Genomic DNA, 22695 nt, shown 5'->3' on the forward strand with positions numbered 1-22695 from the left:
GAAGGAAAAGAGAATCAGACCTCCTGAAGGACGCAGTCCTAGACACATATATACGCAATGCCCTGACAAGGTCAAGCGTATGCAGAGCCTTCTCCACTCTATGAACCGGGACCGGACAAAAGGATGGCAGTGAAATTTCCTCATTGAGGTGGAAGTGGGACACAACCTTCAGAAGGAGGGTGGGACCGTATGGAGAACAACCTTGTCCAGGTGAAAAACCAGGAAGGGCCGTTTGCAGGAGAGTGCTGTCAGTTCAGACAACCTGCGTAGCGAGGTGATTGCCACCAGGAAAGCCACCTTCTGGGATAGAAGGAGGAGCGGGACCTCCTTAAGGGGTTCGAAGGGTGGTTCCTGCGATGCTGTCAGGACCAGGTTTAGGTCTCACATTTCTAGTGGTTGTCTGTATGGGGGAACCAATCGGGAAACCCCCCTGAAGAAAAGTCCTTACTTGCGGCTTGGTAGCAATGCGCCTTTGAAAAAGCACGGAGATGGCTGACACCTGGCTCTTAAGCGAGCCCAGGGACAGCCTGGCCTCTAGACCCGATTGGAGAAACCAAGTACTTTGGGTAAGGAATAAGGGAGTGGAGTCTGGCCATGAGGTTCGCACCAGGTAAAGAAAGCTTTCCAGGTACAGTAATAGATCTTGGCAGAGGCTGGCTTCCGTGCCCTGATCATTGTTCCAATGACGTCTGGCGAGAGCCCTGCCTGGGTTAGAACCCAGGTCTCAAGAGCCACGCCGTCAAATTGAGAGCCCCTGAGTTCTGGTGGTAGAACGGGCCTTGTGATACTAGATCGGGGAGGTCGGGGAGACGCCAGGGGGCGTCTACTGTAAGTTGTACGATGTCAGCGTACCATGTACGTCTGGGCCAGTCCGGTGCAATTAGAATGGTTGGAACTCCCTCTTGCTTGATCTTCCTCACCACCCTGGATATCAGGGGGAGAGGTGCAAAAATGTACAGAAGCTGGAACTGGGTCCAGTCCTGAACCAAAGCGTCTGCTCCGAGCAACCGCGGATCGTGTGTTCTGGCCATGAAGTTGGAGACCTTGGCATTGAAGTGGGATGCCATTAGGTCCACATCCGGGGTCCCCCAGCAATGACAAATCTGGCGAAAAATTTCGGGATGGAGAGACCACTCTCCCGAGTCTATTCCTTGTCGGCTGAGGAAGTCTGCTTCCCAGTTGTCCACACCTGGAATGTGGACCGCCGAGAGAACCGACCCTGTGTCCTCTGCCCAGTGACACTTCTCGCATTGCCTGGGTACTGCGGGTCCCCCCTTGGTGATTCACATATGCCACGGCCGTGGCATTGTCCGACTGTATTCTGATGCGAGAGGCTGCCAGTAAGTGATGAAAGGCCCTCAATGCCAGGAGGATGGCACAAATTTCCAGGATGTTGATGGGCATGGTCGCTTCCACTGGGGAGCACTTGCCCTGTGGTGTAGGTGCACTGCACCCCAACCCGTCAGGCTTGCATCGGTGGTCAGAACCTTCCATTGACCTGTGAGAAAGGATTTCCCGTTTGCTAGCGAGGTTGGCTTGAGCCACCAATGCAGGAACCTCTCGGTTGACTACGTTAGCCGGAACTCCCTGTCGAGAAAGGGTTTTCGTCCCAGGACTTGAGGATGGCTAGTTGGAGAGGTCTGAGGCGAAACTGGGAAAATGGGACGGCTTCTATTGCTGCCCCCATCCTGCCGAGGACTCATGGCAAACCGGAGAGATCGAGGGGGTTTGCGGAGGAAGGTGCGAACTCCTAGGCGGAGAGCCAGTGCCTTGTCCTTCGGAAGGAGCACTAGACCCCTGGAGGTGTTGAATAGCATTCCCAGTAAGGTCAGACCGACTCGGGGTTGGTGATGACTTTTGTAAGTTGACTAACCTGCCCATGCGACTCAGAGTGCCGATTGTAATTGAGACGCTAAGCTCACAATCCTTGAAGGTGGGAGCCTTGATGATTAGATCGTCCAAGTATGGAACGACTACTATGCCTCTGGAGTGCAGGTCTGCCATGACTTTGGTAAACACTCTGGGAGCCGTGGCGAATCCGAACGGGAGAGCCACGAACTGGTAGTGGTCCTGGTCGATGGCGAACCTGAGAAACCACTAATGGGCAGGTGCAAGCGGTATATGCAGGTATGCATCTTGTATGTCTATGGAGGAGAGATATTCTCCCTTCTCCATGGACGCAATGATGCACCGAAGAGACTCCATGCGGAAGTGACGGGCCCGTACATATTTGTTGAGTTGTTTTAGGTCCAATATGGGCCGCACACTGCCTCCTTTCTTGGGGACTACGAATAGATTGGAGTAGAACCCTCGGAAGCGCTCGGCCGTGGGGACCGGTACTATGACTCCTGCTTGAAGAAGCGAGGAAACCATTTGGTGGAAGGCACGAGCCTTGGCCGGTGGTTTTGGGGGGGACAGAAAGGAAGAATCGGTCCGGTGGGTTGGAGGTGAACTCTATCTTGTATCCGGAAGACACTAGTTCCCTGACCCACCTGTCTTCTGTAATAGGCAGCCAGACTTGATGAAAGAGCAAAAGTTTGCCGCCTATGGGTGTGGTGTCTTCTGGAGTCAGTGAGTCATGATGAGGAGAAAGTCTGAGATTTTCCTCCTCTGGGCTTAGACTGGGCTGCTTTTGACTGCCAGGTCTTGGCCGACCTTTGCGTCGACCGTGAGTTGTCCCTGCGTGGGGATTTTGTGCTGGACGCGAGACGGACCAGCCCGAAGAATTCCGAAAGGATCGGAATCGAGTTTGGTTACGCTTCTTGTAAGTGCGTTTAGGTTTCAGTTGGGGAAGAGAGGTACTCTTACCCCCGGTGGCGTTTGATATCATCGTGTCCAACTGTTCACCAAAAAGTCGCCCACTGAGGTAGGGGAGGTGCGTGAGGGACTTCTTTGAGGTTGCGCCAACTTTCCATTCCCGCAGCCAGAGGATACACCGAATTGTGATGGTGTTTGATGCTATCCCCGGTACACCCCTTGCTGAATCCAGAGCTGCATGAAGCATGTAATCTGCTACGTCTGCTATTTAAACCGCTTGGTCCGACAGCTCAGGAGCGGATGCTTGGAGGCCAGCGAGTACATTTTTGGCCCAGGCAAGAATGGCCTTGGCAGCCCAAACTGAAGCGAACGCAGGAGCCAGGGATGCCCCTGCAGTCTCGAAAATTGAACAAGCCATGCGTTCTACGTGCCGGTCTGCTGCATCCCTCAGGGTTGAACTATCTGGCAGTGAAAGGAGGGTCTGTGCTGCTAGTCTAGAGACTGGGGGGTCCACTTCGGGTGGGTCTGTCCATTCCTTGGTATCCTTCTGTGGGAAGGGATACCTCGCCTCCAGATATTTGCGATGAGCGAATTTTTTCTCAGGCGGAGAGAGCTGCTTTATAAGGATTGCCTTAAACTCTGGGTGGTTAGAGAAAACCTTAGGTGGCTTCAGAGGTCCTTAGAAGGAAATCTTGTGTTCTGGGGCCTCTGGTGGCGGATCAGAAATGTCCAGCACCTGATGGATGGAAGAGATGAAGTCCTCAACTAGCGCTGTATTGCTAGGAGGGATTGGGATCAGGGACCCCTCCGTTTCCTTGTCTGAGTCGGAGTCACAGATGCCTTCCGAATCCAGTGTATCACTGAGGTGTCCCCTGCTGGGTGAGCTGGGGCGGAGGCCTTCTCTGATCGGGGATTGCGGAGATCTGCATTGTCTGCCCCTGGAAGGGGACGGTCTAGATGACCTAGAACTACAGTGTCTCTCCCTAGAAGGGGATGACCGTGTGCTATGGGATGACGCAGATGAACGTGACCTATGGGTCCGCTTGCGTCCTGACCTAGGCGTGGATGTGCCAGAGTCGTCCTGTCCTTGAGTCAAGCTCTCCCTTTGCTGGGTAGCGGTCATAGCCTAGGCATGACTCTGCAGAGCCTGAAGCAATGTGGAGGTTAGGTTATCTATAGACTGCGTCATAGATTGCGACATCAGAGTGGCCCATTCCGGCGTGGCATTAGAGACTGAAGCATAAGCAGGGGCCTCTTGGGGCTCTGACATAGTAGTCTGAGTGCAGTCCTGGCAGTGCGGGTACGTGCTGCCACTTGGGGAGAGCGGTCCCGCAGGCTGTGCAGAATGCATAATAGCAGTCTTGCCTGGTTCTCTGGGTCCAGCGCCGAAGAACCACAGTCCTGTGCTCCCCGGAGACTGGCTGGCCTGGTCCTGGTCTTGCTGACCGGGAGATGCAGGGTTAATGCTTGCTGCAGTAGAAATTGCAGCCGAGGAGAAGAGGCAGGGGGAGAAGGGGGCGGAGAACTGAGGAAAAAGGCGGCAAAGCTGTGTAAAAACGCACCCTTTCTGTCTCGATCTGCCCCCTCTATGACACTGTAGAGTGTCATATTTGTCATCCGGGGGCGGAGAGGAGGCAGCAGCTTCAGCTAGGCCGAAGCTGCCGCCTAAATTAGATGCCTGATGCCCAGAAAGGCTCCAGGCCGGTGCGGAAGTCCGGGAGGGGTATTCATGCCCCCGGATTGAAAGGCAGGATAGCAGTGGGGCTATAAGCGGAAGGGGGGCCCTGTGAGGGGTCCCCGAGGCAATATAGAGCTGGTGCTGCCGCAGATACAGGGGCGCAGGGAGCCTTGTGTGTCTATTGTGCCATGCCTGCCTGCACTCCCCCCGGCGTTGACAGGAGCCCGCAGCTGGGCTGGGGTCCCTGGATGCAGGCGCAGTGTGCTGGCCCATTGTTGGGAGCTGCAGAGTGCTGCCTGTACAGGCCCTACCTGAGGCGTCTCAACCTAATGCCCCCAGAGGGGGATTAGGGAGGGTGCTGCTATGACCTTCAGGGGGCTTCATCCTCGCCTCGACCTCAACCCAGAAACCAAAAGGAATTGGGGAAGGAGGGGGGGTTTTCGACTTCGAACCAGCACCCGAGGGACTGGGGAAGGAGCGACATAAGGAATAGCCATCTCGACTTCAACCGGGCACCCTGTAATAGGGGGCCGAGGAAGGAGCCATGCCGGGAGTCTCACAGGAGACCCACTTTTCTTCATCTGTAATCCGTCAGAAAAAAACAGAGCAAAAAATTCTTCTTAGGTGTGCCTCCTATGCAACACTAAGCAAAAACTGGAGAAGGCTGACGCCGTCCAAGGGTGTATACTGCAGAGGAGGAGCCACGGTTAATCTTTTTCAGATTATGCATAGTATCGCCTCCTAGTAGACAGCAGCATAACACCCATGGTCCTATGTCCCCCAGACAGAGTAAGTTTGGCAGAAAATTAAACAGTGGAGGGGGGGGGTGACAGAATTTAGGCAATATGCATCGATTTGGTTTGACCCTAGAATGATGGAGCTTATGAGATTGCGGGGGTTTGGTCAGTGGAGGCATATTGGCATTTGGTTCAGGTCTCAGTTGCTTGATGGTGGTGTAATTAAAACGTTTGAAATGCTCAGGAATGAGTTTCCTCTGAGCCAGAAGATGTTTTTCCAGTATCTGCAGCTGAGACATGCCCTAAATAAATAAAACAAAGTGTCACGTGTGATTCTGCAGTCAGATACTTTGTTGAATCTCATAGGACCTCGGGAGAATTTGAGGGGGTTCATCACTTTGATGTACAGGGGCTTGCTGGATACTTCTACTGAGACATCCGTTAATGTTGAGGGAAAAAAGGATGGCGGGCCTGGGTCCTTTATCGGAGTCTCAGTTGGAGTCCATAGCACAATATATTCCCAAGGTTTCTTTAAGTGAGACTAAAAGGGTGTCACAGCTATATTTAGTCTATAGAGTTTACAGGACCCCGTTATGGATGATGAAGGCAGGTCTGAGAAGAGACTCAAAGTGCCCAAGGTGTTTGAGGAAGGAGCCGACCTTCTACACATGATGTGGTCGTGTTCTCGCCTTCAGCCCTTTTGGGTGAAAGTGCTTAATCGGATTCAAAAAGTGATGGGGGTAAATATTGTGCGTAACCCAATGACTTGCCTCTTAGGATGTATGGATGATGTTGCTACAGATGAATGTGGGAAACTGGCTATTGCAAGATTACTATATGCTGCTAGGAAGCTTATTGCGGTGCATTGGTTAGATGAAAAACCACCAGTCAGAAAAGAGTTTGTGAATAAAATAAACTTTACTGTCCTCATGGAAAGGAATACTTACATTAGGAGAGGTCAACATACAAAATTTGAAAATATGTGGGGCGGATGGATGGATTGTCCAGGTGTGGCTTCTGTTGAGCTATTGCAGAGTAGGTTGGGAGTCGGTTAATTACCTCTGTAGAAATTGTACTTGTGCGGCTGAGCTTTTGTAAAGTGGTGTATAAATTTATCAAGAGGAGATGAACCAGTTTGATAATAGAGGATATTGGGATGGGGTTTTGGGGGGGTTCGGAGGGAGAAGGGGGTACTGCGTAAAGGGTACTAGTTCATGTTAAATGAAAGTGTTTCAATCTGCTTTGTCATTTTGGTATTTGTCTGAAGTTTGTGTCAGACTGTATTACATTTTTTATATACGCTTTAATAAAAAGTACCGGATTTAAAAAATTTAGATAATGGACATGTATTTTATGTGCTTTTAATAAAGTCGAATATGCACAAAATAAGAAAAAAAGTGTGATAAGACACAAATGATTATATACGTACTTAACTAGGGAGGCAGCTTCCGGAAGGACATCGGCAAAAGTGTCGCGATATACTATTGCATTCTTCCTTTTGCAGTTTTGGATGATATCATTTGCCAAGTAGAAGAGATTCAGTCTGTGCGAGAACCCGGCTGTGGAAAGAAGCAAAAAAAAAAAAAAACCCAATGGTATTCATTAATGAGGGTATTAATAATCCAGAATGATTGCCAGTACAGCGATAATTATATTTAGGTCCACACATCCCTTCCAGGAGACCGAATTAGGAGCATTTATATGGGCCGAGGATCAGGGAACGAGCCTCCAAGGCTCATTCCCAATCATCAATCTGTGCAAAGCTGCAGGCAATCACCCGACCAACAAGCACTTAATCATCAATTTATCAGATAGTTTATGCCGATCTAAAACGTTACCAGCAGCACATGGGTGTAAACAGGAGATATGCTGCAGAGGAAGTAACCATTGCTGCTTGCTGAGCTTTAACAGTCATTACACAGGGGCCAAGCCCGCCCCAACAGTGGGGCCGTCACACAGGGGCCAAGCCCACCCCAACAGTGGGGCCATCACACAGGGGCCAAGCCCGCCCCAACAGTGGGGCCATCACACAGGGACCGAGCCCGCCCCAACAGTGGGGCCATCACACAGGGGCCAAGCCCGCCCCAACAGTGGGGCCATCACACAGGGGCCAAGCCCGCCCCAACAGTGGGGCCATCACACAGGGGCCAAGCCCGCCCCAACAGTGGGGCCATCACACAGGGGCCAAGCCCGCCCCAACAGTGGGGCCATCACACAGGGGCCGGTCCCGTCCCAACAGTGGGGCCATCACACAGGGGCCGATCCCGTCCCAACAGTAGGGCCATCACACAGGGGCCGATCCCGCCCCAACAATAGGGCCATCACAGAGTGGTCAAGCCCACCCCAACAGTGGAGCCATCACACAGGGGCCGAGCCCGCCCCAATAGTGGGGCCATCACACAGTGGTCCAGCCCGCCCCAACAGTGAGGCCACACAGGGGCCAAGCCCGCCCCAACAGTGAGGCCATCACACAGGGACCAAGCCCGCCCCAACAGTGGGGCCATCACACAGGGGCCAAGCCCGCCCCAACAGTGGGGCCATCACACAGGGACCGAGCCCGCCCCAACAGTGGGGCCATCACACAGGGGCCAAGCCCGCCCCAACAGAGGGGCCATCACACAGGGGCCAAGCCCGCCCCAACAGTGGGGCCATCACACAGTGGTCAAGCCCGCCCCAACAGTGGGGCCATCACACAGGGGCCAAGCCCGCCCCAACAGTGGGGCCATCACACAGGGGCCAAGCCCGCCCCAACAGTGGGGCCATCACACAGTGGTCAAGCCCGCCCCAACAGTGGGGCCATCACACAGGGGCCAAGCCCGCCCCAACAGTGGGGCCATCACACAGGGGCCAAGCCCGCCCCAACAGTGAGGCCATCACACAGGGACCGAGCCCGCCCCAACAGTGGGGCCATCACACAGGGGCCAAGCCCGCCCCAACAGTGGGGCCATCACACAGGGGCCAAGCCCGCCCCAACAGTGGGGCCATCACACAGGGGCCAAGCCCGCCCCAACAGTGGGGCCATCACACAGGGGCCAAGCCCGCCCCAACAGTGGGGCCATCACACAGGGGCCAAGCCCGCCCCAACAGTGGGGCCATCACACAGCGGCCGAGTCCCAACAGTGGGGCCATCACACAGGGGCCGATCCCGTCCCAACAGTAGGGCCATCACACAGAGGCCAAGCCCGCCCCAACAGTGGGGCCATCAGAGTGGTCAAGCCCGCCCCATCAGTGGGGCCATCACAGAGTGGTCAAGCCCGCCCCAACAGTGGGGCCATCACACAGCGACCGAGTTCCAACAGTGGGGCCATCACACAGGGGCCGATCCCGTCCCAACAGGGCCATCACACAGGGGCCGATCCCGCCCCAACAATAGGGCCATCACAGAGTGGTCAAGCCCGCCCCAACAGTGGGGCCATCACACAGGGGCAAAGCCTGCCCCAACAGTGGGGCCATCACACAGGGGCCAAGCCCGCCCCAACAGTGGGGCCATCACACAGGGGCCAAGCCCGCCCCAACAGTGGAGCCACCACACAGGGGCCGAGCCCGCCCCAACAGTGGGGCCATCACACAGGGGCCGAGCCCGCCCCAACAGTGGGGCCATCACACAGGGGCCGATCCCGTCCCAACAGTAGGGCCATCACACAGGGGCCGATCCCGTCCCAACAGTAGGGCCATCACACAGGGGCCGATCCCGCCCCAACAATAGGGCCATCACAGAGTGGTCAAGCCCTCCCCAACAGTGGGGCCATCACACAGGGGCCAAGCCCGCCCCAACAGTGGAGCCATCACACAGGGGCCGAGCCCGCCCCAACAGTGGGGCCATCACACAGGGGCCAAGTCCGCCCCAACAGTAGGGTCATCACACAGCAGCAGAGTCCCAATAGTTGGCTCATCACACAGCGGCAGAGTCCCAACCGTGGGGTCATCACACAGCAGCCGAGTCCCAACAGTGGGGTCATCACACAGCGGCCAAGTCCCAACAGTGGGGTCATCACACAGCAGCCGAGTCCCAACAGTGGGGTCATCACACAGTGGGCGAGTCCCAACAGTGGGGTCATCACACAGCGGGCGAGCCCCAACAGTGGGGTCATCACACAGCGGCCAAGTCCCAACAGTGGGTCATCACACAGTGGCTGAGCTCTATTGCTTTTTAGAACTTTTAAAAAAGTTTTTTTTTTATTCAATTTTGGCACATTTCTGCTAATGCATTTTAAGTACCTAAACACTGGGATTAGATTCATTTTGTCCAGACACTGGGGGGGGGGGAAGAAGTGGAAATCAGCAAAAGGCACACAGACGAGAAACATCTTCAAGAGCACAGCGGGTCTAAGTTTTCATAAGGTCACTTCCACTTTCATTGAATGTCAAAAGCAGATTATCTCGACAAAAAAAGAGCAGAAGAAATGCAGCAATAATAAAATGTGCAAATTCAGCCTTGGGAATCGTCAAGCTGCATTGCTGGTTAATATTCCACCAGAGCTGGCCAACTTGTTCTGCTCCCATCAGTTACCATCGTGTCATGTATAAGAGGCTGACTTGTCTATTCCCTCCCCAACAGAGCTAACAATTGTCAGGGAGACACTAAATGGTATAACAATCTCTAAAATCACTTCTAGTAACGCCTGTTCCCAATTATTGGCAGTTTTAAACAAGCTGCCACTCACTAAACAGCTGCACTTTTGCTTTTTACTTACAGCAGGGTTTGTTGCCCATTTTGTTTCTTATGGGTTTTGTATGTTTTATGGCCAAAGTGAACATGCGTGTATGTGCTGCACGTATACCAATTCAAAGCAAGCTCAATTTTTGTGCTTTTTTCCCCACTCACTAAACAGGCAGAAAGAAGGCTTCCTTCCCAATAATAGTTATTGGCAGCACATCACCCTGTGTATATAGGACGCAGCTGTGATCGGGCTGTGGAGCCTTCGCTGGACTGTATGGCCACCTTGAGCCTATGGACCTTTTTCTGTCCATTAACTCCAATTCATTGCAGCTGCGGTAAACTAAACGCCCTGAAATACAGGAAGGAATGAGTGTGCCTGCACCAGGGACACATTTAGGGTATGTGCACACGTTGCGGATTCTTTGCGTTGCAGAAAACCGCAGGGGTAAAAAACCGCAGCAAATCCGCAAGAAAACCGCAACAAAAACGCAAAAAACGCTGCGGAACCGCACAAAAAACGCAACAAATCCGCAGGGCCGTTTTCTGCCAGGAGAGGCAGAATCCGCACCAGAAATTCCTAAGCCTAATCCGCAACGTGTGCACATAGCCTAAGACTAGAAGGACTTTGTCAAATGTAGACAGACTCCCCTAGGTTTCTTCCATGGTTTGCTGACTTAAGAGAAATGTATCATCAGAAAAATAAATTGTTTAAATAAGGTGTTTGGGTTTGTTTTTTTAAATGTTCATAATGTTTTGGGCGTTTTTTCCCCCTCTTTTCTCACATCACGATCTGCATTGAAAATACAAATTGGAATCTTGCAATTTTGAACATGAACATTGGCAGCAATGAGCAGTCCCCACCCCTGACTTATGAACTGCAGCATCTAACAAAAAGGCAATCCCTGCATGTGTTGCGGCTGTCTAATAGCCGCGAGACATGCAGCCGTGGGGACTGTAACAAATTATTCGAGCACACAAGCATGCTTGGACAACAACTCTCCGAGCACGTTCGCTCATCACCAATAGGGACTAAAAAATATATATATATATATATATATATATATATATATATATATATATATATATATATATATATATATATATTTTTTTTTTTTTTTTAACAGAAACCTGATTTAAAAGAGGTTGTCTGGGACTAACATTGATGACCTATCTTTAGTATAGGCCATCAACGCCTGATCGATGGGGATGTCAGCAAGAAACAGCTCAGTGCAATTATTGAGCTGCACATCTCCGTTAACTAGATTAACAGCTGTGGCTAAATATTGCCTATCTGCCCCTAATCAAATCAATAAGGATGTGGGGGTGGATGTGCAGTACTCGGCTGTGGCCACTATGCTGTTTATGGAGCTGTGCAGTTCTGACCGACACCAGGAACAGGTGATTGGTGGGGTGCCAAAGGTCACCACCACAATCAGACATTGACAGCCTAGCCAAACCCAACTACCCTCCAAGGTGGTTTTCACCTTCTTGACCAATCCAATTTTTACAATTCTGACCTGTGTCACTTTATGAGGTAATAACTCTGGAAGTTTTCATTGGATTCCGGTGATTGAGATTATTTTCTAGTGACATATTGTACTTCATGTAAGTGGTAAAATGTCTTCAATATGACTTGCATCTATTTGTGAAAAGAACGGAAAATTTGGCAAAAATTTGGAAAATTCCTCAATATGTCACACAAAATAGTTAATAAATAACATTTCCCACATGTACACCTCACATTTGAAGTGGATTGGGGTGCACATGACCTAAAAGTGACACCATGCTAAAAACTGCACCCCTCAATGTGCTCAAAACCACATTCTAGAAGTTTTTTTTACCCTTCAGGTGCTTCACAGGAGTTTTTGTAATATGGAAAAAAATAATTGAACATTTAACTTTTTTCCACAAATTTTTTTAGTTTTTTAATTTTTTAATTTAATCCACTGGCTAACACGGTACCAAGATCAATCTCTTTCCTATGTTAATTTAGACCCATTTTTTTCCCATTTCACAAGGGTAACAGGAAAAAATGGACCCCAAAATTTGCTGTGCAATTTCTTCTGAGCATGCCAATACCCTATATGTGGATGAAAACCACTGACTGGGCGCAACGCATAGCAGAGCTTGGAAGGAAAGGAGCGCCATTTCACTTTTTGAACGCAAAATTTGCTGAAGCAATTGCTGGATGCCATGTCACGTTTGGAGAGCCCTTGATGTGCCTAAACAGTGAAAATCCACTAACAACTGACACCATTTTGGAAAGACCACTCAGGGAACTTTTGTAGATGTGTGGTGAGCACATTGAACCCCTCTGTGTTTCACTGAAGTTTATAACGTTAAGCAATCAAATAACACAAAAATAAGCCCCAAATTTTGCATTTTCATAAGGGTAACCATAGAAATTGCACCATACAATTTGTTGCACAATTTCTCCTGAGTATGCAGATACCCCATATGCGGGGGAATACTACTTTTGATGCACAGTGCAAAGCTTAGAAGGGAAGAGGTGCCATATTGGAGTTCAGATTTTGCTGGAAAGGATTGAGGGAGCCATGTCACATTGGCAGAGCCCCCGAGGTGCCAGAACAACAGAAACGCTCCCATAGGAGAATTCATTTTACAAACTACAACCCCCAATGAATTCATCTGGGGTGCAGTGATCACATTGACACCACATGTGCCTCACAGAATTTTATACCATTGAGCGGCGGGGAAGAAAGAATAAATTACATTTTTACCACTAAAAGGTTGCTTTAGCCAAGTTTTTAGTTTTTCTAAGGCCTAATAGGAGAAATGTTTACAACAAACTGAGGCCCATTTTTTCCTGAGCGTGTTTTTTTTCACATTTTTTCGCAATAAACACGCATACATATGCATCCCATCAATTATAATGCATTCTGCAATTTTTGTGCACATGATGCTTTTTTTTCCCGCGAAAAAAAAACGCACGGCGGTAAAAAAAAAAAAAAAAAACACATGTTCATTAACCCCTTTCTGACATCAGACGTACTATCCCGTTGAGGTGGGGTGGGCCCCTATGACCACCGACGGGATAGTACGTCATATGCGATCGCGGCCGGGTGTCAGCTGCTTATCGCAGCTGACATCCGGCACTATGTGCCAGGAGCGGTCACGGACCGCCCCCGGCACATTAACCCCCGGCACACCGCGATCAAAGATGATCGCGATGTGCCGGCGGTACAGGGAAGCTTCCCTGAGCCCCCCCGCAGCAACGCAATGTGATCGGGTTGCTGCGAGGGTCTTACCTCCCTCCCTGCCTGCTCGAGCCCCGGATCCAAGATGGCCGCGGATCCGGGTCCTGCAGGGAGGGAGGTGGCTTCACAGAGCTTGCTCAGAGCAGGCACTGTGAAGCCTGCAGCGCTGCAAGTCAGATCAGTGAAAAATATTATTGCCATAAATACATTTCTTCATCTAAATAAAAAAAAAAAAAAAAAACAATAATAGTACATTTAGTATCGCCGTGTCCGTAACGACCCGACCTATAAAACTGGCCCACTAGTTAACCCCTTCAGTAAACACCGTAAGAAAAAAAGAAAAACGAGGCAAAAAACAACGCTTTATCATACCGCCGAACTAAAAGTGGAATAACACGCGATCAAAAAGTTTTTATCGTATAAAAGCGCCAAAACATAAAAAAATGATATAAATGAGGTATCGCTGTAATCGTACTGACCCGAAGAATAAAACTGCTTTATCAATTTTACCAAACTCGGAACGGTATAAACGCCTCCTTCAAAAGAAATTCATGAATAGCTAGTTTTTGGTCATTCTTCCTCACAAAAATCGGAATAAAAAGCGATCAAAAAATGTCACGTGCCCGAAAATGTTGCCAATAAAAACGTCAACTCGTCCCGCAAAAAACAAGACCTCACATGACTCTGTGGACCAAAATATGGAAAAATTATAGCTCTCAAAATGTGGTAACGCAAAAAATATTTTTTGCAATAAAAAGCGTATTTCAGTGTGTGACGGCTGCCAATCATAAAAATCCGCTAAGAAACTCGCTATAAAAGTAAATCAAACCCCCCTTCATCACCCCCTTAGTTAGGGAAAAATTAAAAAAATGTATTTATTTCCATTTTCCCATTAGGGCTAGGGTTGGGGCTACAGTTAGGGTTGGGGCTACAGTTAGGGTTGGGGCTACAGTTAGGGTTAAGGCTACAGTTTGGGTTGGGGCTACAGTTAGGGTTTAGATTACATTTACAGTTGGGAATAGGGTTGGGATTAGGGTTAGGGGTGTGTCAGGGTTAGAGGTGTGGTTAGGGTTACCGTTGGAATTAGGGTTAGGGGTGTGTTTGGATTAGGGTTTCAGTTATAATTGGGGGGTTTCCACTGTTTAGGCACATCAGGGGCTCTCCAAACACGACATGGCGCCCGATCTCAATTCCAGCCAATTCTGCGTTGAAAAAGTAAAACAGTGCTCCTTCCCTTCCGAGCTCTCCCGTGTGCCCAAACAGGGGTTTACCCCAACATATGGGGTATCAGCGTACTCAGGACAAATAGGACAACAACTTTTGGGGTCCAATTTTTCCTGTTACCCTTGGGAAAATACAAAACTGGGGGCTAAAAAATAATTTTTGTGGGGAAAAAAAGATTTTTTATTTTCACGGCTCTGCGTTATGAACTGTAGTGAAACACTTGGGGGTTCAAAGTTCTCACAACACATATAGATGAGTTCCCTGGGGGGTCTAGTTTCCAATATGGGGTCACTTGTGGGGGGTTTCTACTGTTTAGGTACATTAGGGGCTCTGCAAACGCAATGTGACGCCTGCAGACCATTCCATCTAAGTCTGCATTCCAAATGGCACTGCTTCCCTTCCGAGCCCTCCCATGCGCCCAAACAGTGGTTCCCCCCCACTTATGGGGTATCAGCGCACTCAGGACAAATTGGACAACAAATTTTGGGGTCCAATTTCTCCTGTTACCCTCGGGAAAATACAAAACTTGGGGCTAAAAAATAATTTTTGTGGGAACAAATTTTTGTTTTATTTTTATGGCTCTGCATTATAAACTTCTGTGAAGCCCTTGGTGGGTCAAAGCGCTCACCACACGTCTAGATAAGTTCCTTAGGGGGTCTACTTTCCAAAATGGTGTCACTTGTGGGGGGTTTCAATGTTTAGGCACATCAGTGGCTCTCCAAACGCAACATGGCGTCCCATCTCAATTCCTGTCAATTTTGCATTGAAAACGTCAAACGGCGCTCCTTCCCTTCCGAGCTCTCCCATGCGCCCAAACAGTGGTTTACCCTCACATATGGGGTATCAGCGTACTCAGGACAAATTGTACAACAACTTTTGGGGTCCATTTTATCCTGTTACCCTTGGTAAAATAAAACAAATTGGAGCTGAAGTAAATTTTTTGTGAAAAAAAGTTAAATGTTCATTTTTATTTAAACATTCCAAAAATTCCTGTGAAGCACCAGAAGGGTTAATAAACTTCTTGAATATGGTTTTGAGCACCATGAGGGGTGCAGTTTTTAGAATGGTGTCACACTTGGGTATTTTCTATCATATAGACCCATAAAAATAACTTCAAATGAGATGTGGTCCCTAAAAAAAAAAATGGTGTTGTAAAAATGAGAAATTGCTGGTCAACTTTTAACCCTTATAACTCCCTAACAAAAAAAAATTTTGGTTCCAAAGTTGTGCTGTTGTAAAGTAGACATGTGGGAAATGTTACTTATTAAGTATTTTGTGTGACATATCTCTGATTTAATTGCATAAAAATTCAAAGTTGGAAAATTGCGAAATTTTCATAATTTTCGCCAAATTTCCGTTTTTTTCACAAATAAACGCAGGTAATAACAAAGAAATGTTACCACTGTCATGAAGTACAATATGTCACGAGAAAACAATGTCAGAATCACTGGGATCAGTTGAAGCGTTCCAGAGTTATAACCTCATAAAGGGACAGTGGTCAGAATTGTAAAAATTGGCCCGGTCATTAACGTGCAAACCACCCTTGGGGGTAAAGGGGTTAATTTTGCAGATTTTTCGCGTTTTTCCCGCTATTTAATGCATTGGTTAAAAAAACACAAAACAGCATGAAAAATGCATGCGGATTTCTTGCAGAAAATGTCCAGTTTTCTTCAGGAATTTTCTGCAAGAAATCCTGACGTGTGCACATACCCTTACTGTTATGGTTTGCGGGTGCCATGACACACAGGGAGAGCCCCTGAGATGCCAGGACAGCAAAACCTCCCAGAAGTGACCCCATTTTACAAACTACACCACTCAACGAATTCATCACGGGTGTCAAGAATTTTTATACCACTGAGCAGTGAAGAAAAAATTACAATTTTACAACCAAAATTTTGTTTTCACCCCAGATCTTACATTTTCACACAAGAATTGGGTAAAAATGGCACCATAATGTGTCCCACAATTTCTACTGAATGTGTTAATACCCCAATTGTGGCTGTACAGTGCTGCTTAGCCATATGGAGAGACTCGTGGGGGTATAGAGCGCTATTTGCCTCCTGGAGCGCAGATTTTCCTAGAAGTTTACGGACTCCATATACAGAGCCCCTAATTAACTCCATTTTGGAAATTATACCCCTTTGGGAATTTATCTATGGTGTGGTAAGTCAGGCAGGCGCTCATTGCTAGAGAAATGCTAAACATGTGGGTGCTACATGTGGTTTAGGTACCCTGTCGGGCTCAGAAAAAAGGTGGCATTTGGAATTGGGAGTGCAGAATTTGCTGAATGTCTTTTGGTGGTGAAGAGCCATAGCACTTTTCCAGAGCCTTTGTATTACCAGTGACGAGGAAGCCCCCTATATTTCCAATGACAGATCTGAGTGGGGACTTGCTTTTTTTGTGGATTGACTTGAAGCTTTTATTGTGAACATTTTGCATAACATTTGGGATCACAGTTATCCGTCGCTCTACGCTGACAACTTACTTTGTGGTTTCCATCTAAATCTCCAAGTGACGCAATTCAGATGAAACCCCCAAGGGATCCATTCACTACAATGAGGCGGCAGAGTTACTCTGAATTCAGTCTGGCCTCTGTTCAGCGCTGTCCTTTTCATAAAGTTCACAAAACTGTGGAAGACCGAACTTTTATATGCACCTAAAAAGACGGACACCACCAGATCACAGGTCCTATGGCATTCACAGTGACTCCATCTGCCTCATTATAAGGAATATTCCACCAGGAGAGCTGTCTGAATTGTGTATTTCAGAGATTTACAAAGAAACCCCTGTGTAAGCACTCAGCGTAGAGTGCAGGATAAATGTGTGCCGAGAGCCTTACTGTGAACTTCAGGAGGCATAATGAAAAAAAAAATGTAACAGCATGTGAAGAATCATTTTTATTTATTTTTTACACTGTTCCTCATACCGTATACGGTAAGCCATTAGACGACTTTATTCTTCGGGTCAATGAGATTACAGCGAAACCAGAATTATATTGGGTTTTTATGAATGGCTGCTGTCACACTAAAAAAAGTTTTTTGTTTTTTTAAAAAACACAAGTTTGTGCATTGCCATATTTTGGGAGCTATAATTTATCCATATTTCAGATGACAGTCATTTTTTGCGGAATGAGTTGACTTCGTACCATTTTTTGGTCACATGACTTTTTTATCTCATTCTATTCAGAAGAACAGCAATTTAGGATTTTTTTTTTTTTTGGGGGGGGGGTGGTTATGTTCCGCACATGGTAAAATTGATATGGTAGATTTATTCTTCGGGTCAGTACGATTATAGCGATAAGCAGTTTATATAGTTTTTATGTTTTGGTGCTTTTACACAAAAACTATTATAGAAAAATATTTTTGCATCACTTTATTCTGAGAGCTATAACTTATGTTTTGGCTGATTGAGCTGTATGATGGCTTGTTTTCTTGCGAGTCAAGATGCCTTTTTCAGCGATACCTTGCTTATTTGTATTCGTCTTTTTGATTGCATTTCATTCCACTTCTTGTTCGGAGATATGATAAAGCCTTGTTTTTATATATTTTTTTTATGGTGTTCACTCGTGGAAAGTTTTATAGGTCTGGTCGTTCCAGACGCGGAGATACCAAATATGAATATTCATTTTGATTTACATTGATCATTCTTATGTTTTATTGTTCTCAACACATTCAACTATAATAAAGATTTGCAACTGAAATATTTCATTCAGTGATATCTAGGATGTGTGATTTTAGTATTTGGGTTCCCTTTATTTTTGAGAGGTGTGTGTGTGTGTGTGCGTGCGTGCGTGCGTGTGTGTGTGTGTGTGTGTGTGTGTCACAGCTCAAAAAAATAAAGGGAACACATACTAAAATCCCACAACCTAGATATGACAGGATGAAATATTTCAGTTGCAAATCTTTATTACATAGTGGAATGTGTTGAGAATAAAAAAATATATAAAAATGATCAACGTAAATCAAAATGAATATCCAATGGAGGTCTGGATTTTGAATGATCAAAATGGAAAATCAAATTCCAGGCTAATCCAACTTCAGTAGAAATGCCTCAAGACAAGGAAATGATGCTCAGTTGAGTGTGTGGCCTCCACGTGCCTGTATGACCTCCCTACAATGCCTGGGCATGCTCCCGAGGTGGCGGCAGATGGTCTCCTAAGGGATCTCCTCCCAGACCTGGACTAAAGCATCCGCCAACTCCTGGACAGTCTGTGGTGCAACGTGACGTTGGTGGATGGTGCGAGACATGATGTCCCAAATGTGTTCAATCGGATTCAGGTCTGGGGAATGGGCGGGCCAGTCCATAGCTTCAATGCCTTCATCTTGCAGGAACTGCTCACACACTCCAGCCACATGAGGTCTGGCATTGTCCTGCATTAGGAGGAACCCAGGGCCAACCGCACCAGCATATGGTCTCAAAGGGGTCTGAGGATCTCATCTCGGTTCCTAATGGCAGTCAGGCTACCTCTGGCGAGCACATGGAGGGCTTTGCGGCCCTCCAAAGAAATGCCACCTCACACCATTACTGACCCACTGCCAAACTGGTCATGCTGAAGGATGTTGCAGGCAGCACATAGCTCTCCATGGAGTCTCCACTCTGTCACATGTGCTCAGTGTGAACCTGTTTTCATCTGTGAAGAGCACAGGGCGCCAGTGGCGAATTTGCAAATCCTGGTGTTCTGTGGCAAATACCAAGAATCATGCACAGTGTTGGGCTGTGAGCATAACCCCCATCTGTGGATGTCGGGCACTCAAACCATCATCGAGCCGGTTTGTGCAGACACATGCACATTTGTAGCCTGCTGGAGGTCATTTTGCAGGGCTCTGGCAGTGCTCCTCCTGTTCCTCCTTGCACAAAGGCTGAGGCAGTTGTCTGCTGCTGGGTTGTTTCCCTCCTGTGGCCCCCTCCACGTCTCCTGGTAGCGCCTCCAGCCTCTGGACACTACGCTGACAGACACAGCAAACCTTCTTTCCACAGCTCGCATTGATGTGCCATCCTGGATGAGCTGCACTACCTGAGCCACTTGTGTGGATTGTAGAGTCCGTCTCATGCTACGAGAGTGAAAGCACAACCAACATTCAAAAGTGACCAAATCATCAGCCACAAAGCATTGGTACTGAGATGTGGTCAGTGGTCCCCACCTGCAGAACCACTCCTTTATTGAGTGTGTCTTGATAATTGCCAATAATTTCCATCTGTTGTCTATTCCATTTGCACAATAGCATGTGAAATTGATTGTCAAACAGTGTTGTGGACAGTTTGATTTCACAGAAGTTTGATTTACTTGTGCAATTGTGCAAGTTCTCCCACTTACCTCAGCAAATTAACTGCTAGAATGCCAAAAGTCTGCAATGCTGGAATTGCTGCAAAGGGAGCATTCTTTGACTAAAGCAAAGTTTGAAGAAGAAAAGCATTAAGCTACTTACTGGTAGCGGCATTTTTCGGAGGCCCATGACAGCACACGAGAGAGGGGATCCGCCCTTAAGGAACAGGAAACCTACAGATACAAAAGGGCGGAACCTCTCCCCATGCATCAGTTGTATTTCAGAGCCTGAGAGGACTGCCGCGGTTAGTGGTACACAAATATACATTATATACATTATATACATTTTGAAACAAAATAACCCATTATTGTAATAAGACACCATACGTGAGATTTACATATTACGCTATATACATATCAGGAAGTGCTACCCCCACGTGATTAGGGAGGGAACTAAGGGTGCTGTCATGGGCCTCCGAAAAATGCCGCTACCAGTAAGTAGCTTAATGCTTTATTCGGACTCCCATGACAGCACACGAGAGATTTACAGAGATGTAAGCTACCTTAGGGAGGGACTATAGATTGTAGCACCCTTAACCCAAAGGAAAGATCAGAGGAGGACCCCAAATCCAACCGATAGTGTTTAAAGAAAGTGGAAGGGGATGACCATGTGGCCGCCTTACATATCTGCTCCACTGACACTCCAGATCTTTCCGCCCAGGATGACGCCATGGCCCGGGTGGAATGTGCCTTTAGATTCTGCGGAGCTGGCCCCCCACCTGCTGTATAAGCTAGAGAGATAGTTTCCCTAATCCATTTAGCCAGTAAATATTTTGATACTCTAAACCCTTTCCTTGGACCTTGGAAGGAAAGAAGCAGTGCCCCATCTTTCTTCCAATTATCAGTAGCTGAAATATACTGAAGAAGAGATCTCCTGACGTCTAACGTATGAAGCTCCTGCTCTTTAGGATTAGAGGGATTAGGAATAAAGGACGGCAAAACTATCTCCTGTGATCTATGGAAACGTGTCGCCACCTTTGGTAGATATGCTGGGTCTGGTCTAAGGACTACTCTGTCTGATAAGATTTCAGTGTATGGAGGAGCTCTGGAAAGCGCCTGTATATCCCCTATCCTGCGAGCTGAGGTTATGGCAATCAGGAAGGCTGTTTTGAGTGTCAACATTTTGATCGAGGCCTCCTGCAGAGGTTCAAAGGGGGGTTTAGTGAGAGAGGACAGAACTAAATTTAAATCCCATGGAACTGTTCTGTCTTTATGCAGTGGTGTAGATCTACTAACTGCCTTCATAAACCTCGCTATCCAGTAGTTATTAGCTATATTACAGGAAAACAGGGCACCCAAAGCTGAGACCTGTACTCTAAGGGTACTAGGAGAGAGTTTTAACTCGAACCCCTTTTGTAGGAACTCTAAGATTTGTTGTATTGGCACCCCGTCTTGGATATTAAATTTTGAACAAGTGAAGAACTTTCTCCAAGTCCTAGAGTAGATTCTCGTAGTTATTTGCTTTCTACTCTTTAGGAGTGTCTCTACTAAGTTTGGAGAGAAGCCTTTCCCCACTAATAGTGACCGTTCAAACTCCATGCCGTTAAATGGAGCGCCGCCACTTGTGGATGGGAGATCGGTCCCTGAGAAAGCAAGTTCGGGATCTCTGGCAGTACCCAGGGGACCGCTACGGACATTGTCTTGAGCCAGGCAAACCAGGTTCTTCTGGGCCAAAAGGGGGCGATAAGGATGACTTTCGCTCGATCCTCCCTGATTTTCCTCACCACTAGAGGTATCAGGTTCAGTGGTGGGAAAGCATAGGCCAGTGGAAAATCCCATTTTATCAGAAACGCGTCCACCGCCAGGGGATTCTCCCTGGGATTTAGGGAGCAAAAGAGTTTTACTTTTCTGTTTCTGGTGGCGAATAGATCCACCACTGGTTGACCCCATCTGCGGATGATAAGTTTGAAAATGTCCTCGTTGAGAGACCACTCTCCCTGTTTTAACACATTTCGGCTGAGGAAATCTGCTGCCACATTTTCTTTTCCTTTGATGTGAAGAGCTGTCAAAGATAGAAAATTGAGCTCTGCCACCTGGAACAACCGACCCGTGATCTGCATTAAAGTTTCGGAACGAGTTCCCCCTTGCCGGTTTATGTAAGCGACCGCCACTCTGTTGTCCGACAGAATTCTGATGTGCTGGCCCTGCAGATATACGAGGAATTTTTTAACAGCCAATTCAACCGCCAACAACTCCCTTTGGTTTGATGAGAATGTTGTGAAGGGTTCCCACTGTCCCTGGACCACCATGTCCCCCATATAGGGTCCCCACCCTGAAGAGCTGGCATCTGTGGTTATCACGTGGGTGACATCTACCATCCAGGGAACCCCTGCTGATAGATTCCGTTTATCTAGCCATCACCTAAGGGAATTCAATGTTATCGGCCCCAACGTCAATTTTCCATTCAATGCGCCTCCTAAGGCTCTGTCATGGAACAGGACTTCTTTTTGTAGGGACCTGGTGTGGAACTGAGCCCACTTAACTGCTGGAATGCAAGATGTGAGTGACCCAAGTAGAGACATTGCTTGCCTAAGTGTCATGGAAGGTGTATTGATTGCTCTTAATACAAAACTCTGAATTTGGTCTATTTTCTCTATAGGGAGGAGACACTGCTGTGTCACTGAATTCAACATTAACCCTAGGAATTTTTGAACATTTAGGGGCTGTAATTTCGATTTTTCAAAGTTTATGATCCAACCCAACCGTTCTAGTTTGGTTCTAGCAATCTCCCATTGTGACAGACAATGATCTACCGAGTTACCTACAATGAGGAAATCGTCTAAGTAGGGGACTATAAGGATATTTGACTCTCTTAAATGCGCCATGACTTCCGCAATTATTTTAGTAAACACCCTAGGTGCCGAGGTGATCCCAAAGGGGAGCGCTCTGAACTGAAAATGTTGAATCCTACCCCCCATTAGTATCGCTACCCTCAGGTATCGTTGGAAATCAGCATGAATGGGTACATGATAGTAGGCATCTTTCAAATCCACTACTACCATGAAACAGTTGTTGAAAAGCATCTTTATTGCCGAATTAATGGACTCCATTTTGAAAGTATGTTTCACCAAAAACTTATTGAGACCCTTAAGATTTAT

The 22695-nt window shown here is 47.7% G+C and overlaps 1 protein-coding gene across 1 annotated transcript in view; it reads right to left on the reverse strand.

Annotated features, from left to right (window-relative positions):
* RPRD2 (regulation of nuclear pre-mRNA domain containing 2) overlaps window positions 1-22695 on the reverse strand; it is a 99560-nt gene that overhangs the window by 41971 nt on the left and 34894 nt on the right. Inside the window, exon 2 of the mRNA XM_069727075.1 lies at window positions 6602-6731. Within this exon, the coding sequence (XP_069583176.1) occupies window positions 6602-6731 (130 nt within the window). The remainder of the gene's footprint in view (window positions 1-6601; window positions 6732-22695) is intronic.

This window comes from Ranitomeya imitator, chromosome 1, assembly GCF_032444005.1.
Source record: "Ranitomeya imitator isolate aRanImi1 chromosome 1, aRanImi1.pri, whole genome shotgun sequence".
Taxonomy (NCBI): domain Eukaryota; kingdom Metazoa; phylum Chordata; class Amphibia; order Anura; family Dendrobatidae; genus Ranitomeya; species Ranitomeya imitator.